We start from the raw sequence: 19,425 nt of genomic DNA on the forward strand, positions 1-19,425 counted from the left end.
CAGTGAAGTCATAGGGGCTGATATTCATGAGGGGTTTGTGGTGAATTTGTCAGAGTACCCTGGAGACAAAATAGCCTAACGTAGGCCTACCATGTACGTAATAAACCATTATTAGAAGCGGTCCGTGACAACCCGTCCAGAAACGACATTCACTGCATAACTTTGTACAGTACAAAAATCAGATTGAACCTAAGAAAGTGTAAAAGTAAGAAACTTTAAGAGTTTAATATATTCTAATGAAAACAAAATTGATATTTTGAGCAATTTGGAAAATTAAAATTTTAAACAAATATAAACATACGTCTCCACTCAAATGTTAACTGTAAATTTTTTTATTAAAATTAAAGATGAATTTTTTCTGACCCATACCCCTAAAGCAGAATATTTACAACTGTCGAAATGAAATAGAAAAATAAAAAATTGACCCCTCAGCTTTGGAAATGAACCAAACATGACTAGTTTCAATTAAAACGTGGCCATCCAGGAAAAAATGTGATGGCCATGTGTATCTGTATTACATTCATAATATAACGTGGTTGTGTGTCAGTTTACAAAGGTCAAATTTATGGGAAACGTGTCGGTGCCGAGTAGTCTGATTTGAAGAAATCGTAGGAAACTAGATTCGTCTTTTATCAGTGGTATTACATTCAATCACCACGTTCTGTAATCACACACACAAATTATAATCTGATGAAAGAAACTATCTTTGCCCTAGAAAAGTTACCATCTATACTTGGACATTTTACAATTAATTAGGGAATAATTTTATAGATGTTGATGAAAAAGTTTAGTATAGGATTATTATTTTATTTTTTTATATTTTTTAATTTTATTATATAAGATAAAATCTTTTTGTGTTTTAGTAGAGAAACAGCGAGACTCCGTTTTCGGACTTTTTTCTGTTGTCTTGGTCAATTTGTTTGGTTTATTAAACTTTTTCCTGGTTTATTTAACAATAACACTTTCTTACTTTTCACACTCGTGTTAAACAGCGCATAGAGACTATTTCTATTTTGCGCTATACCAATTTAAAACCCTTAACCATTTTAAGACCTTTGACTTGGAGGTTGAACAATTTGCCTGGATAGTGATGATATAAAATTATAACTCGGTTTTAATGTAACTTTCAGTTTAAAATTGTCATCAGGCAAACAGTAGCCCTATTTTTTCAACATTTAACTTCTGCGCTTTTTATTTTAACTAATGTAATTTTGTTTTTTCATTTATATTCAATTCAATTCAAAATTCTTTAATCACACACGGTCTGGATTAAAATGATCTTACAAAATATCACAATACACAGTACAATATAAGAAGAATCAAAGTTCAAGAATTTAAGAGTTGGATGGCCACTGGCAAAAACGAATTTATTTTCCTATTTGTTCTACATGCCGGGCATCGAAAGCGACGCCCATGAGACATAAGCTTCAAATCACTGAACAAGGCATTGTAATATATGTTATATGTGTGCAGAGAAACAATTAAAACAAATGAACAAGGTTGAAATTAACAGTAGGCCAACAGTTGCCATGTTTTATTCAATATTTAAATTTCGGGTTGAAATTGTCAGTAGTCAAGTTCGTTGAAAATGAGAAATGTAAACCGTTGTTCTACTACCTTGTGATTGCTTCTGGTATTTATTAATTTAAATTTCAAGTGACAAAATGACATGTGGTGTCTGCTTCAGATTCATAAACAAATTTGCTCTTAATCCTTGGTGAGGTTTAAGTTGATAGATTACAAGTGAAGAGTGATCCTTCATGTCTATTTGTGGTTGTATCAATTAATATTCTGTATGATTAGTATTGTATCATTGAGATTTAAGTGTAGATTGATGTTTTGTCTATGTTTGTGATTTAAAAAACTAATTTTTGCTTTTGTTCGGTTTCCTTACCGTTACTTTGATCTGGTTGATGAGTGATGGCTTATATCTTGTCAACTGCCTAATCCAACCATATCAGCTGGAGGTACATCGTACATCTTAGCAATGAGATTAAACATGAGACAGACATTTAAGATGGGTTTAGTAAACATAGTCTATTGACTCAACTGAAATTATAATTTATTTAATCATTTATTTTACTATAATTCTTTAAGATATTTTAATTATTGCCTATCAATCAGTACTGTACCACGCATTAACAATCCTTGGCTGTAAAGGTCATGCCTAATTTAGAATAAATGTTTATGCATAATGATCTAAACTATATAATATATTTTAATTTTGTCTGTCTCTCAGTACTGTACCATGCAGCACTCCTTGAAGCTCATCCCTGCATAATGCACTTATAACATATAAATAGATAATTCCTGTCAATTGATTGGACGATTGTGGGTCAAATGACATTCAATAGTACATACTATTTTGGTGAAATATGAAATTATATTTTCACTCAAGCTTCGCCTCATGAAAATAGAATTTCATCTTTTACAATGAAATTATTTGTACCATTGCACTCATAGAAATGTATTATCTATTCACAATATCCCTTGTTATGATATTTTAAGAATTTTTAATAACTTAATTTGTTATTATCTATCTGTTTTTATCACTGTCAATTTTTATTTTTTTATTTTTATTTACCGTTTTAAGAATTACTGTATAAGATGTGTAAGTATAACGGAAAATGGACTTGATATACTTTTCCCATGAGTAACAACAAGCACTTATTTTTACCCCATGACTAGGAAAACCTGTGTGATTTGAACCCTAAAATATAACCACCAGGGAATAACATTGTCAAAAGATCAAGGCCCAAAAGCTGTCATGTTACACATTTTTATCTGGAAGTTACTGTGAGGTGAATTTTAATCCTACAACCTTGACGAATGTGTAATTTTATGGCTTTGTAAATGCATCTGGAGTATGTAGTCACTTATTAAATGAGGCCTCTCTGAAAAAAAATAATTATACTGCTCAAACTTGAGCTTGTGGTCAGCCCTCTAACACTTCTCTAATATCGACTAAAGTATTTAGGCTATAAAAGGGAATTAACGTCTTTATCAGTTAAGAACTAAAGACCCGTTAAAAATATTCTATTACAAAATGAAGAGGAGAAAACGGAACACAAAGTTGAAATTCATCAATATATTATTCAAGCGGATGAGTAGGTGACCTATATATGGTATGACTTGATGACTATCAGAACCTGGCCCGTGTCATCCTACGGTTTGTGGGTCATTCTACACAAAAACTTTCATTTTCAAGGGTCATTAATTTTATTATCTTGCATCTCGTTAGCGTAGTTGTTGATTTCTGGTGATTATCAATGAATTGTGAAAGTTTCACTTAACGTAATGATCTTTAGATATAGCGTGTCTCCTGAGTACATTTAATGATAAGTAGGGAGGCTTCTGTGCTACACAACTGATAGTAGGAAATGGAATATACTTGGCGGCGATAACCTCTTTAATTCTTAATTACATAATATTAACCATCACGGAACACCTTCCTTTAAAAAGTAAAATAAAAAATCTATCTACAGCAACGTTTATCAATAAAACAGCAACATTTATCAATAAAACAGCAACGTTTGTCAATAAAACACCACAGTCTATCAATAAAACACCACAGTGTATCAAGAAAACACCACAGTCTATCAAGAAAACAACACAGTCTATCAAGAAAACAACACAGTCTAGCAAGAAAACAACACAGTCTATCAATAAAACACCACAGTCTATCAATAAAACACCACAGTCTATCAATAAAACACCACAGTCTATCAATAAAACACCACAGTCTATCAATAAGAAAACACCACAGTCTATCAATAATAAAACACCACAGTCTATCAATAATAAAACAACACAGTCTATTAATAAAACAACACAGTCTATCAAGAAAACACCACAGTCTATCAATAATAAAACACCACAGTCTATCAATATTAAAACAACACAGTCTATCAATATTAAAACAACACAGTCTATCAATAAAACAACACAGTCTATCAAGAAAACACCACAGTCTATCAATAATAAAACACCACAGTCTATCAATAAAACACCACAGTCTATCAATATTAAAACACCACAGTCTATCAATAAAACACCACAGTCTATCAAGAAAACACCACAGTCTATCAATAAAACAACACAGTCTATCAATAAAACACCACAGTCTATCAATATTAAAACAACACAGTCTATCAATAAAACACCACAGTCTATCAATAAAACACCGCAGTCTATCAATATTAAAACAACACAGTCTATCAATAAAACACCACAGTCTATCAATAATAAAACAACACAGTCTATCAAGAAAACAACACAATCTATCAATATTAAAACAACACAGTCTATCAATAAAACACCACAGTCTATCAATAAAACACCACAGTCTATCATTAAAACACCACGATGCCCAAGAATAATAGTACCCTTATCTAGCAACTTTGGTTGGCTTAGCTCCAAATACTATATAACCACCACTTCATAAAATAGTAGATTTGATCCTAAAATATTATTTTTCCATTAACAATTGTGCTTCCAAAATTGAATTAGTTACCAAAAGGTTGCATTTTAGTCACTTTTAAGACAACAGTAGTTATTACTGACAGACATTGTTACAATAGGACACGTCGGCTTATCTCCTTGTCTTATTTATCGTTGACATATTTAACAGGTTTTCCCCGAATCATACCATTTATTGAAAACAATAATTGCTATCCTATTATGATTCAACAGTTTTCTAAAACAGTATTTGTTTATTACAGTTTTTACTGTATGTCATCTTTTTTTATACAAGATTTTTATCATTTTTAAATGTTAGTATACTTGTCTTAGTATACCTTACAGCCACAGATAAATATAGAAGGGTTTTAGTTTGAGTGCACATACAGTACTGTAAAAGAACTGTCTTCCATTTTTAGTTTTACAATCACGTAAATATAAAAATGAAATATTTCTACATACTCGTCTTCCTTCCCTGCAGGACATAATCTTATGATCCCTTTTTTCCTTAATTCTTCAGATAATTTAGATAAAATTAATTGATATGTTATATCCTGTCTTTAAATAAAAAATAAATGAAATCAGTTTACAAACAGGTTACTGGCATGTTTAGAACTAGTAATAAACTTAACCAGTTTACAAACAGGTTACTGGCATGTATAGAACTATTAATTAATTTAAACCAGTTTACAAACAGGTTACTGGCATGTATAGAACTAGTAATTAATTTAAACCAGTTTACAAACATTTTACTGGCATGTATAGAACTAGTAATTAATTTAAACCAGTTTACAAACAGGTTACTGGCATGTTTAGAACTAGTAATTAATTTAAACCAGTTTACAAACAGGTTACTGGCATGTATAGAACTAGTAATTAATTTAAACCAGTTTACAAACAGGTTACTGGCATGTTTAGAACTAGTAATTAATTTAAACCAGTTTACAAACATTTTACTGGCATGTATAGAACTAGTAATTAATTTAAACCAGTTTACAAACAGGTTACTGGCATGTATAGAACTAGTAATTAATTTAAACCAGTTTACAAACAGGTTACTGGCATGTATAAAACTAGTAATTAATTTAAACCAGTTTACAAACAGGTTACTGGCATGTATAGAACTAGTAATTAATTTAAACCAGTTTACAAACAGGTTACTGGCATGTTTAGAACTAGTAATTAATTTAAACCAGTTTACAAACATTTTACTGGCATGTATAGAACTAGTAATTAATTTAAACCAGTTTACAAACAGGTTACTGGCATGTATAGAACTAGTAATTAATTTAAACCAGTTTACAAACAGGTTACTGGCATGTATAAAACTAGTAATTAATTTAAACCAGTTTACAAACAGGTTACTGGCATGTATAGAACTAGTAATTAATTTAAACCAGTTTACAAACAGGTTACTGGCATGTATAGAACTAGTAATTAATTTAAACCAGTTTACAAACAGGTTACTGGCATGTATAGAACTAGTAATTAATTTAAACCAGTTTACAAACAGGTTACTGGCATGTATAAAACTAGTAATTAATTTAAATTAGATGTACTATAATCCTTTCACTATTCATTATTTGTTACATTGTAGTTGAAATTAATTTTAAACATATAAAACAAACAAGTTTCTACAGTAGCATGTTAATAGTTTGTGATTAATTTATAGACATCCGTTTAGTTTACGCTTATTTTATCTTTTTGGCAAAACTTGTTTTTACTTTTTAAATTTGACAACAACAAAACAAAATATGATCATAATTTGTGATTCATTAAATTGGGAGTATTGAATAATTTATGTTGAAAGTTCAAAAGGAGGACGGTGGAGATCCATTTTAATTTAGTTAAATCATATCCATGGATCTGAACCGGAAAAAAAGGAACACAAGCTATGTGTCATATCAATAATACAGGGTGTCCTTAAAGGTATTACGAATCCCATATGGAAATATATAGAGCTATATTATTTAAATTATGGCAAGTGAGTCGAGTTAATTATTAAAGACTAGCTTGTTATCTATATAAGATCATAGATGTATAAACGTTATTAGAGAGCTATGTAAAGGTGGATAAATATTATTATTTAAATTGGAGAGTTGAGTTAATTATAGAGGTAATTATAAAAGCCTCTAGAATTACCTGTAATATATACAGGTAGTTAGTATAATGTGAGTGTAAGTTCATAGAGGTTGATATAAAACATTGAAAATATAAAATGTAGAGTGGATTAATTAAACTGTTTTGAAGCTCACCTTTTTAAACACGAGACCAGCAGCAAAAATGTAAAACATGTTTTTCTTTTACCTGATTGTGTAAATCCTGGATAAATGATGAGGCTTAATTAGTCTAGCTTATAATTGGTTTTTCTCTTTTTGTGGAAAACATAAGGAAACACGAATATAAACAATTCTGCAAAACTATAGCATCATGCTGTTAGATGAATCAAAATAACTTTTTTAATGTGTCTTCATTCGTTAGAATTCTGCGACAGATTAATTCTCAAAATAATTCCTAAAGTACATGATCCTAATAAGATTGAATCATTATGATCCGAGTTTCATGATTTATAATTGATTTATTTCTTTTTATAATCATTTTCCTGTCTCGTGGGGTCGTGCGTAGCATCATCTTTATCCTTTCAAACGTTGACCCATCATTTTAATATGGTATCTTGTCATATTTGATTATTTTTGAGTGTGTAGATTCTTCTTGGTTGGTTGGTTTGAGTCTGTTTCAGTCACCATGTCTCGGAGTTCTCTCCAAGTTTTGTATACCATTTATGTTTTTTGAACTTGTTAATTATAGTATAAATTGTTGTTGTCTATTTATATTAAGTAATTTGCTAATAATAATATGATATTTAAAACAAATATTTTTGAGATATGGAATCAATGAATAATAACGGTCTCTGTTTATGTTAAAACATTATAGGTTAGTAATAAACCAGAATTATTTTTATGCCCAATTAAGTGATAATGTCTTATAACATAAGGTTCAATTTATTTAAACTGTTCATTATCTTGTTTGATTTGATGATTTCTGTTAAGCTCTGTCTACACTATCAAACTTTATGTGACAAACAAAAATGTGATGTGCTCATATCTGGACATGATGATGTCATATCACTACCATATTTTGGCACATCACACTAGTTTGATAGTGTAGAAAGAGATTAAAGATGTGTAGATCACATTATATCTGCCTTTTTAATTATATCTATATTTATTTCTCATATTTTTTGCAGGTGCTAAACATTACTGGTAATGAGGACATCTGCTATTACAACTTTCTATGTGCTAATCCAGCTGGAGTTATCAGGTAAGAAGTGGATACCATATTGGCACCTTCCTAGAGGCTACATTAAATAAGTAATATGAACCAATATATAACCCTTAACTTGCCAAAAGATTCGAAAGTCGACATAAGCCAGATGTGTACACTGGATCTCCAGTCCTTTGTCTTCTATCAGAACCATACAGTAGTCAAGCATAGCCTGAACCTATGCTGATTTGGTGGCAAACAAAACATTCACGTTCAATTTGATTTTCTGGCACCAAACCGGAACCGCACCGGAAGGGGTGTGAAAGACCGTTTAACCCACTCAATTGATTCGAATGATACCAACTTGATAAATGATTTATTTTATTCTGACTTGTTTCTTTTGTTTATTGCAGTGCTTTCAACAACGTGTTTAGCAATATAGGATATATGATGTTGGGCGGCTTGTTTCTGCTTCTTGTCTACAGAAAGGAATATCTTTACAAAAAAGAACTAGCATTGGGAAATAGGAGATCAGAGGTTTGAAGTGAAACAAATCTATAATCATATCTTTTTTTTTATCAAGAAATAAGATATAAATGTCTTTTTAATAGGGCTTAACACTTTTCAATACAACATTTAATGATAAAAGGGAGATCAACGTATCAACACATACAAAATTGTAAATCCAAAGAGATTAAGTGGGATTTAGTTAATCTGCATGACTTGAGCCATGTATGCAAAATGTATGTATGAGTTCAACTCACAGTTGATTCTCCAACATTCAATGTCTATCATCAATGTACAACCAACATGTAAAATTCGTTCTTTATTTCAGAAATGTGGAATTCCTAAACACTTTGGTCTTTTTTATGCTCTTGGAATCTCATTATTCATGGAAGGTGTTTTAAGTGCTTGCTACCATGTTTGTCCTAATTATTCCAATTTTCAATTTGGTAAGTTATTTTTTGTCATGATGTGATAAATAAATGTTTTTCCTCTTAAAAACAAATTAAATAGCCTGAAAAATACATTAAAAGAAGCTGTTTTTGATTCAATTTTTCCCCATCAAACCAAATGGAATAACCTGTAACACATTAAAATAAATTATTACATAATGAATAGCTTGATAAAAAGCATGAAATAGCCATAAATGCATTTCTGAGTACATCAACAAATCTTTACCTGAATATACCCAAACTAACTAGGCCTACACTGTACAGTGACCTATGTAGATAAACTTTAAAAATCACAATTTAGTCACTGTAAACTCTATCTAGTGTATAGTACATTAATCTTTATACAAATATATGTACACTATTTAACCTTTAGTTGACTTGAAGCCAACTTTGTAACAGAAACTAGCAGCAACACTTAATAGTGATATTTTATTATCTGACTGTCCAGATAATACATACAACAAGTGGTTTATTTATACATTTTATTTGATATTTGTAGTATGAAATGTTTTGAGTTTCGAGTAGTATTCTTGAAAAAAAAATCAATTGTGCAGTGGTTTCTTAATAATTTTTTCAGTTGACGTGATAACCTTGGGTGGAAATTTATCCAGAAAGCCAAAAGGTTCATCTTTGTAACACATTACTTTCATTTCCTCTCGATATAATTCCCTATCTCAAAATCTTTTTTAAGATGACAGAATTTTTTGTATGAAGAAAACCAGATAATTGGTAGATGTTCCTTTTGATTTTAAATCTTTAACCCTGAAAATCTTAACAGAAAATTGGCTTTCAAAAAGCTTTTATCAATTTAAGGTACGCTTTTTATCACAATATATTTGAGAGATTTAAAGTAAACCCTGCTTAAAATCCAAAATTGAATACTGAAAATTTGGTGTACAAGTTTTGGCAAAAAATGGTTGGAAATATCACTAATGATAATTTCTGCAAATAACAAATATCTTTATTCTGCTAAGGGGGAGGGAGGGGGTGGTGAGTGAAGAAAGCGGCCAAAAGTTTCACTGACTAGGTGTGTCACTCCAACACTAAAGGCAAAACTTTGGATTAAAATTAAATACAAATATAACATATAATAATAATATCAAATAAAATATCAGAATTAGATCATAATGATGATGAAAAACAAACCTACTGAAAAAGTGATTTACATTGAAGGTTGTATTGTATCTAAAAATAGCTTGCTTGAAAAAAGTCTGAGATATACATCGAAGTTTAAGAAAATCAATATTAAATGTTATATTGCCAAGGAAAGCTGTTAACAGGACAGATAATGTTAACTTTAGATATCTGCTTTATTTGTTATTGAAAAGATATTCCTAATTGCATACAATTTTTTTATTGCGTACGTGCAACCACGCCGTCAAACACACACGTACAAATTATGACAGACGACATCAGCAGGGAGCATGCCTTGCCTTGATTTGATATCAGACATTAAGAACATTCGTACACCACTTTAAATAGGAAATGGACAGGCATCTGTATCAGATAGATACGTACGTTAACGCCACTTGTGCCACATCTTTAAGGAATTTATTTATTTTACCAAGACGTTTAGCCAGATGTTTTTAATTACAAACTGGAAATTGTTAATGTAATGAATGCATCTCGTATCGTCTTTATGTCTAATGATTTAGATCTAAAGTCATACAATTATTATTATACAACTTTGCAATGAATAAAGTATGTGAGATTGTTAGTCTGCAGTCTCAGAAGTTAACCAACTATGCATGTATAATAAAGATAGTATTTATGTTAATCAATATACCTAATCAAATTGAACAATTATTAGTAATGAATTAATACTTAAAATCAAAATAGCATTGGTACAGTACTAATAAGGGCTGAGGGAATTATGTATACCACTGTGTATTATGACTAAGCATGTTCTTAAAGCATGTGTGCTATCAGTAGAAGCTTGGTTTTAGTTTGGAGGATAAGTGTTTGGTTCCTAAAACTACATGGCTATGTCACACATACACACTTATCAATATACAGTAGAACCATCCTATTCAGTGAACATTCCTAATCGGGGGACACACAAAGGAGAATTCTCATGGAAAAAAAACAGGAACAATATAGGTTTTAGCACTACTGCCAACTCCTGTTAAGGGGGACACTTTGTAGCGTCTCCGAATATCTCCCTTCTATTCTGAATTTGTTTTCAATTTAGAGGGAAACTGTGTTCCTTAGTTTATGCTATTTTTTTATATCTCAAGAAGTTGAATCTGGTCAGTTCATTTAAATAAATGTGTAGGTTTTGCTACAAAATAGATAAAAAAAGGACAGTCTCTATTTGATGACATCCAAAATGAACCAATGTTCAGATTTCACGGATTTCAAACAAATTCATGTGAGATATTTATGCAAGGTTGACTCGATAAATAATTAAAATGACCCAGGCAGATCAATGATTATCCAATGTAATTAAAGTGACAGAAACACGCAACTAAGAGGAGCCATAATAAGTTGAACGACAATTGATAAATTACAACAGCACAGGGTATTGATTTAGACTTAATTGAAGAAATGTCAATAACATGAACTTAATTGTATCAAAAAGAAACTTGAAAAAAATCTTCAATAAGTGTACCTCTGTCGTATATTATTAGATTAACTTGATTAGTTTTGATTGGGCGAGAGTAGTTGGATTTTGTTTACATTGTAAGGCATAACATTGCAACAATGTACTTTTTATAAAAAAAAAGGGCTTTACCTACTGCACACCTCTTCAGCAGAATGACCCATTTCAATTGAATTAACTGGCTGTAGATAGTAGAGCGGTGTAAATGGTTACTCTACTTTTCTTCCCTTTTTACTTATCTTAGGATATTGTATGGATCATTTTTGTGTGTAAAGAAGAAACATTGTATTAGTGGAGACTACAATTATTATTATTAATATTAGAACATTGAAAAAGTATATAATGAAAAAATTAACTTTTATCAGAAAAAAAAAATATGCCTTCAAACCAAGGATGTAATTGTGGTAGACATGATTACCCTGCCTGTTCTGTACCGAGTCTAACACTTAATTTATAATAGCCTCCCACCTAGCCTAAAGTTACAAGAGCACACACCCAACAGAATTATTGGCACCCATTCCTGAACTGCTTCTTCAGACTGCAATAAAAACAGTATAAAACCTGATTTATTGAGAATCAAGGAGAACGTCTTAAAATGATAATTTATGCAGCCAACGTGACTCTGGTGGAAATTACCAAAAATATAAATGACAGTTGAGGTAATTGATAATTTAACTGGTGATCTTTTGCCTAATTAATGGCTTTATTTAGGTCAAGTGTCCACTTCTGTGAGTCCTGTTGAAATAATTATATAAATTGTGATGAGGCTGATAAGATAGTGGCCTATATTGAAATCAAGTGATGAGGCTAATAAGATAGTGGCCTATATTGAAATCAAGTGACTTTAAATTGGAGATATATACATATATTATACATTTTGGAAACATGCCGAATGTTTTGCAATTTTTGAAGTAGTTTTATCAGCTGCTGCTTTTATGAGTTTTTTAAGAAGTATTTCCAACTTTTGTAAATCTTTGATTGACACCGAAGTGTTTAAGGTGATGTTGTGAATAGTGTTGCAGAACTTTCGACAGCATAGTAAAAAAATTATTAATATTATCATTATTTTATTTTTTTTTTACTATTTATCATTTAAACTTATTTATTGCTGAACTAATCACTAGGTTATTTCAATAGCGATGTCAATTAAAACATTGGTTGATTGTTTATTTCTTTTTGTCTTGTATATAGATACTTCTTTTATGTATATAATAGCTGGTCTGGGCATGCTCAAACTGTACCAGCAGCGTCATCCTGACATTAATGCTAATGCATACGCTTCCTACGCCTGTTTCGCTGGTGTCATTTTCATTGCGGTTCTAGGAGTCGTAAGTATTGTCATTTTTTTTTAAATAGATATTTTGACTTGTCCTCCGTCAAATTATGGCTCATGTTTCTGTGATATTAATAATTTGTAAAGCTCTGTCTACACTATCAAACTAGTTTGACAAAGTGTGATTTGCCCAAATACGGTGGTGATATGTCATTGTGTCTATATATGGGCACATCACTTCACATAAAGTTTGATAGTGTGGACAGAGCTTAAGACAGACTTCTTCACCAAATGTACTCAAGGTGCAAGTTCCCATAAATATTACCATCATTCTTTAGAAATTATGCAAAAAAAAGTAATTTGTGGAAACTTTGATGATTTAATCAACATAATAAGCATTGACCCTAACATCCATTAGCCATTAACATAAATATAAACTACATTTGATTTGATCATAATGAGATTAGTTTGTAATTCCTGCATGATTGTATAGCCTTGTGGTTGTTTCTCCAGTGTATACTATCCAGTATGTTAGGTACAGCTGTTTGATTTGATACGCAGATTATAAAGATAAAAGGAAAGCAATGGACATTCCCCACTATCGCAGCATCTCACGATGTCCCATGACCTTGATGTGAATTAAAACAATTTCAGTCATGAAAATTGATGTTTGCTTTTTCGTTTAAAAAAAGCCAGGTGACGTGAAAAATGGCTTGTGTTATAGTAAAGCTTGGTTGCCACTAGCAAGGACTTAAGCCACAACGCAAGCGAATTGACCAATCACAAAGCGACGGTTGGACTAAACCATCGCTTTTGATTGGTCATTCACTTGCATTGCTGCATCCTATTGAGAACCAAGCTTATATTATATGGGATGTAACAAGAGGTTAAAAACAGACTAGGAAAAGATGTGTTACTTTTTAATACAGAGGCAAGTAACAATATGACTCTTGTTATATTGTACTGTGTTTGTGATATTTTGTATATTTTTGTAAGATCATGGGATGTAACAAGAGGTTAAAAACAGACTAGGAAAAGATGTGTTACTTTTTAATACAGAGGCAAGTAACAATATGACTCTTGTTATATTGTACTGTGTTTGTGATATTTTGTATATTTTTGTAAGATCATTTTAATCCAGACCTTTTTATTTGAATGCCCCGTGTGGGATGATTAAATTTAGAATTGAATATATTATAAAAGTTTGTAAGCCAGCCGATTAGTATATCAATTATTAACACTTTGTAAAATTAACCCTGTTACTTGAAAACATTGACTTGTCTGGACAATCTTTCTTTCTTCGTTCCTCTTGACGATTCCCTTCTTTCTTTCCGTCTTCCTGTGGGATTGTTCAAACAATGGCATCCAATTTGTTGGACGTTATGCCTGAATGACGCAGGTTGTTTTAATTGGTTAAACTAAGTTCAACATGTGATTATAATTGAACCAGTATGTTTGTCTAGGGTCAGTAGTAATGTACAGTTATAGAGGAATGAATAAGCACAATAATTATATTATAATAATATGCATTATTTAATTTCAAGTAACAGTTCAGTTCTGTTCATTTAGCCTTCTCATTTTTATGTAAGCTGAGGTATAGCACAATGATGATGTCTGTACCAACATATAAGACTCTCTTTGGTCCCAAATATCAATCATCGTAGAAACATTTAACATTAGCAACTACTGTATCTGTACACTCTATTCAAGGATCTTATATATGTTCAAATTTATTATAAATTCTGGATAGTTTTTCTTCATTTAATTTATTATATTTAGTTCAAATCTTGACAAGTTAGAACTAAATTTGAGAACCTACCTTTTATTAACCACTACATGGAAAGTTGTATCTTCAGATTGAAAGAATAATCTTTAAAGAAGAAGAAACAACCCATTCAGACCGTAAGCAATTCTGGTTATCAGTGCATTAAATGCTGTATTGAACGCTCTATTGAACTTGTGACCTCACCTCACAGTACCATCTAGTTTCACTTGTGCGTTATTCATCATCAACCCATTACAATCCATCATCATGTTAGTTGTTAGGGTCTTTCCGTATGTATGCCAAATTATGCCTTTAACAATTTAAATCATGAAATATAAAAGTTTGAACTTTATTTGAACAATGAAATTCTTTCTGTCCTTGATTGCACTTGTGCATCAATTATCAAAGTTTTATTTATATTAAGGACTGAGTGTTCTTGTTATGAATTGATTTTGAACTGACTAGGTTGCTTTATGTAATTGTCTTTTTTAATATCAAAATTTATACCTCATTGGGTCAAGGAATCATACAATAAATATTTCCTTATGATGAATTTTTTTTAATTTTATTCATACGCATCCAACAGCGAACTCACCAATTACAGAATAGATAAACTATTTTATAATTTATTGTGTCTATTTTATAAGTCTCATTTGAGGCTTAGGGAGTGGAGTTGAAAGAGTTACAACTCTGGCACTAGGTCAGGATTGAACCCTGTACCTTGGCACGTTAACCACCACTACTATCTTTATTTAAATGTGTTCGTTCAATTGGGAAGAAAAACTTTTACTATTATCTCTTCCTTTTTTTAAAATAAAATATAGTTTTAATTATGGTAGTATATTTTCTAATATTGGAATGTTTTTATTAGAATTAAACTTTTTAAACACTTGCTACACAACATCTTATAAAGAATATTAAACTATGTAAATCCCCTTTTTTTTAGTTGGGGAAAAAAATTGCCAAATTGCTACATTATAATTATGAATTAGTCAGCAGTAATTTGTGTAATTTCTTCACGTAAATCATGTGCCTGTGCGGTGGAAGTAATACCTTATATATTGGATGAGTTGTCTAACTGAAAACATTCATATCCATACACTTCTACATTGTATGTCTCAAGGGGGTTAGTATCTGACAAACTAACATAAACCATGCTGGGGTGACCGCCGGTAGTGAGTGGTTTTGCAAAATAAACACTCGTCATGGCGATAGAAAGGGAATGTCAACAAATGTTATTACTGCAGTAAAAACATTAATGTAGGCACATTCTCTAAATCAATCAGAGCTACACACTCTTTCCTATGCGACTAAATAAAATGTTCAAATCTGGATACTAAAGATCATATGTTGGTAGATGTAGACATATGATCACAATGTTTTTATTTTTATTACAGTTTAGAGACAAGTCTCCCGGAAACGGCCATATAGTTTTATAGGCTAGTTGCTAATAAAGTGGCCTCCCCCTTAAGTAATCACAAAGAACACATACACACGTACATGCATGGTAATAAAAAAAAAGTACTTAATATTCCAGTATCAACATTATGCTCTATGTGCACTATAAAACTAGTTTGACAAAAAAAAGTATGATGTGTCAATATATGGTAGTGATATGACATCGTCATGTCCATATATGGGCACATCACATTTTTTTGTCACACAAAGTTTGATAGTGTAGACAGAGCTTTAGACACACCTCATAGACAGTCAGCTTACAGAATAACCCCAGGGCTGAGTGTTGCCTAGGGTTTATATGCCTGGCAACTCTGTACTTCCTACCATGGTAATTAATACATTTAATGGAGCATGTTGATAAGAAGGCTGATACCTATTTATTTAATTAAGTATTGGTCGGTATAACTTTTACCAACAAATTTTATATTAAAAATTAATTGCGGTTTCCTTAGATTATTTAGGCAGAAATGACAATCATAATTATATAATTTATTTAATATAATTTGATATTTCATTATTATTATATTTGGCATGGAGAGTTAATCTCTAATATTTTGGATGTTTTGCCCAAAATATATTACTGTTATCTTCATCAGTGGCGTGGTTCCTAGAGACGTAATACAAGGATGTACACGCAACGCAAGCGTGTTGACTAATGACAAGGCACTGTTCGAATAATTGATTACTTTTGATTGGTCAAATCACTTACGTTGCGTTACGTCCTTGCGTTGCGTCGCTAGTGGGAATCAAGCTGAAGAGCATTTTCTGATGTTCTGAATGTCTTGGTTTTAAAAGAAACCCAACATTAGTGTTGTATAGTCAGGTTTGAGATTTCCTGTGTAAGCAGCAGGTATTCTGCCGGTTCCAAGATACAGTTGAGAGCTTACTGATCTAATTTCCTATGTTTAGCTAACACTTAAAATGCAAGTTGACTGCATTTGCTTTGGGTTGGTACGTGTTCATCAAAAAATATCAGTTAAGACAGAAATAACGACAAAAATAAATGAAAACCATTGAACCATTTAATATGCATTGTCATTATCAAAACTAACCTCAATAAAAAGTCTTTTATTGGCCTATGTACTTTATCAGTAGTTTTGTCTCTCATCACCCAGGATTACAAATGGGTACTGGTAAGAGCTAAAAGATTTTTAATAATTTCTTTAAAGTGATAATGTACTCAGTTATCACCCAAGTGTCAAACAGAATCTGAGTCATTTTAAATGATGTTATTCATCATTAATTTAAAGTTACTTAATTTCTAAGAACGCTCACTCTGACTTGATGTGACCAACTGTACAAAATGTATTAATTAATTTAATTTTTCTTTACTTTTTCTTATTTTTACTGCAGTATTTACATTTTAATTTGTCTTTATACTTAGCTCGCAGAATAAATTGTCTCCTCATCCCGGGGGAAACCAAATCTCAGACAGTGGTTGCCTTCAGGGCAACAACAAAAATCTTGTTTGTAAAAGGTGTGCTGGGCAAATGTCACAACTGTACAACTTTGGAGGTTGTTAGTCCCTAGAATTACTTTCAAGTAAATTACTCTCAATATACTTTAGTATCAAGTATTTAGTTTTGTCAGAGAAGGTAAAAAAAAATCTGACCAATTACTTAGCTCCTTTATGCAAACACCACAACCCCACCACACCTAACTATTTCTTTATTTATTAAAGAATAGTTCAATTTTGGATTTAAGTAAAATGCTATTTCAGTTTGCCATCTCCTAGTTATAACCCTTCACATTGACCTTAATGTTAAAGGTTGTGAACCTTTCATCTAGAGGTGCCAAAGACTCGTACAATATCACATGACACCCAACACAATCCGATTTCTTTGCCTTCTTTATATCATCCCGCTGAACACGGAGGAACTTCTTAATTACAGTGTAATCTTATCGACATGCTTAATGTAAGAACTTATACCTGTTGATTGAAACACTTCTACTGTTTTTTTTTATGCTGTAAGAATCTCACAAAGACCCTTGTAGTGATGGACATTTTGTGAAATAAAATTGCTTCAATTAATCTGTGTGTGTTTTTAATGTCAACAGATACTTCTGTTTTTTGTTGGTAGTTTATCTTTTGAAATCGCTTTGTTGCTCTTAATTTTCTGATCTAATTTGGTCTAAGTGTTTTTATTCTGTTTTATTTCTTCTTTTTTTTTAAATTAACATCTTTAAAAGGAATCTCTTTTCTGATACACACACAAGATCCTGTTTATGTTATCTTTCAAATCGCTTTGTTGCTCTTTAAGTTTCTGCAGGGAGTTGTTAACAACTCCCTGGTTTCTGTAAGTGTTTTTTCTGTTTTATTTCTTTTTATTTGAAAATAAACATCTCTTTTCTGTGATGCACACAATATCCTAAATGATGAATTGTTTTTTATACTTTGCTATTATGGATATACTGTAGTAAGAGATAAACTTTATTTTAATGTAGATCATGGGTGTGACTTTTTTGTTATAGATTTATAAGAGCCATCATCTTTTTCTAATTCACAATACAATAAGATACCTGTATTGTACAATACTACGGTCTTAAACTACAAAATCAAATGCATTTTGAAAAGGTTAATAATATAGTATACTTTTTAATGGATATATTCTAGTAGGTAACAGGCAGACTTTGTTCTTATAGATAGGGACTTTTCTCTTATGGATTTATAAGAGCCATCATCTTTTTCTAATACATAATATATTCATAAAAAGGATATGGTACAATACTACAAGGCCTTAAACTAATTTACAAAATCAAATTAGAAAGTTAAAAAAACAACTGTATTTGTAGTACTTACCGTACCTTCAAAACAAGATCCACCCAATTCTTGTCGGTAGTTAGGCCATCTGCTATCAGCACTGATTAGATTACTCACAAGTACATCCTGCAGGAAGACAGTGGCACGCTTTGACGCTGCTTCACCAAATCCTTACCTCGTGGCTTTCATTTATTTTCATTTGCCTGTTTAATTTAATTTTTATTCTTCGTTCATGACTTTTTTTAACCAAATGAAATATGTCCGGCAAACTTGTTTAAAGGTTAAACATTATCTTGTGGATAATTAAATTTGAAAATTTGTAAAAATTTAAATAGTTTTATATTAAATAGTTACAAGTTATTATAGAAGTGGCTGTGAGCAATGTTTTTGGATATATTTGATGGCACATTATAAATAATTTTATTATAGTACAAAATAAGAATAGAGTAGACATTCATTTGTACTGATTTTTTATTAACAAATATACAATTGTTTACAAATTGATAATTCTTTCAAATCAAATAAATAGAAAACACATTTATTTTCCTTTAAATCTTTCTAATAAAAAAAAGTTTTAAAACAAATTATTTGAAAGCAAATAGAAGCAGGAGAAACTATATAAATGCAAAAGTAATGGTGACATGACAAATCCCAAATCATCTAAAACTCCAATACTCTAAAAACAACGTGTACAATTTCAGGGGCGGATCCATTGGTCGCTCACTCCCTTTCTTTTGACAGCCAAAACAAATTATGAACTACTTTTTGATATCTATATTTGACAGACTATTTTGTATATGTTAGCACTCTGCTGGATCCGACCTGATTTACACAAGAACTTAAGTACTACCATCTTGGTAGTTAGTGTCGCCACTAACTGACCCCACA

The 19,425-nt window shown here is 31.1% G+C and overlaps 1 protein-coding gene across 2 annotated transcripts in view; it reads left to right on the forward strand.

Annotated features, from left to right (window-relative positions):
* The window catches only part of LOC140056387 (SID1 transmembrane family member 1-like), a 77,004-nt gene that overhangs the window by 22,044 nt on the left and 35,535 nt on the right, over positions 1 to 19,425 (forward strand). For both annotated transcript variants that reach the window (XM_072101748.1, XM_072101749.1), the window contains 4 exons: positions 7,706 to 7,779; positions 8,136 to 8,259; positions 8,558 to 8,675; positions 12,472 to 12,608. In XM_072101748.1, the coding sequence (XP_071957849.1) occupies positions 7,706 to 7,779; positions 8,136 to 8,259; positions 8,558 to 8,675; positions 12,472 to 12,608 (453 nt within the window). The remainder of the gene's footprint in view (positions 1 to 7,705; positions 7,780 to 8,135; positions 8,260 to 8,557; positions 8,676 to 12,471; positions 12,609 to 19,425) is intronic.

Source organism: Antedon mediterranea, chromosome 8 (assembly GCF_964355755.1).
Source record: "Antedon mediterranea chromosome 8, ecAntMedi1.1, whole genome shotgun sequence".
Taxonomy (NCBI): Eukaryota; Metazoa; Echinodermata; class Crinoidea; order Comatulida; family Antedonidae; genus Antedon; species Antedon mediterranea.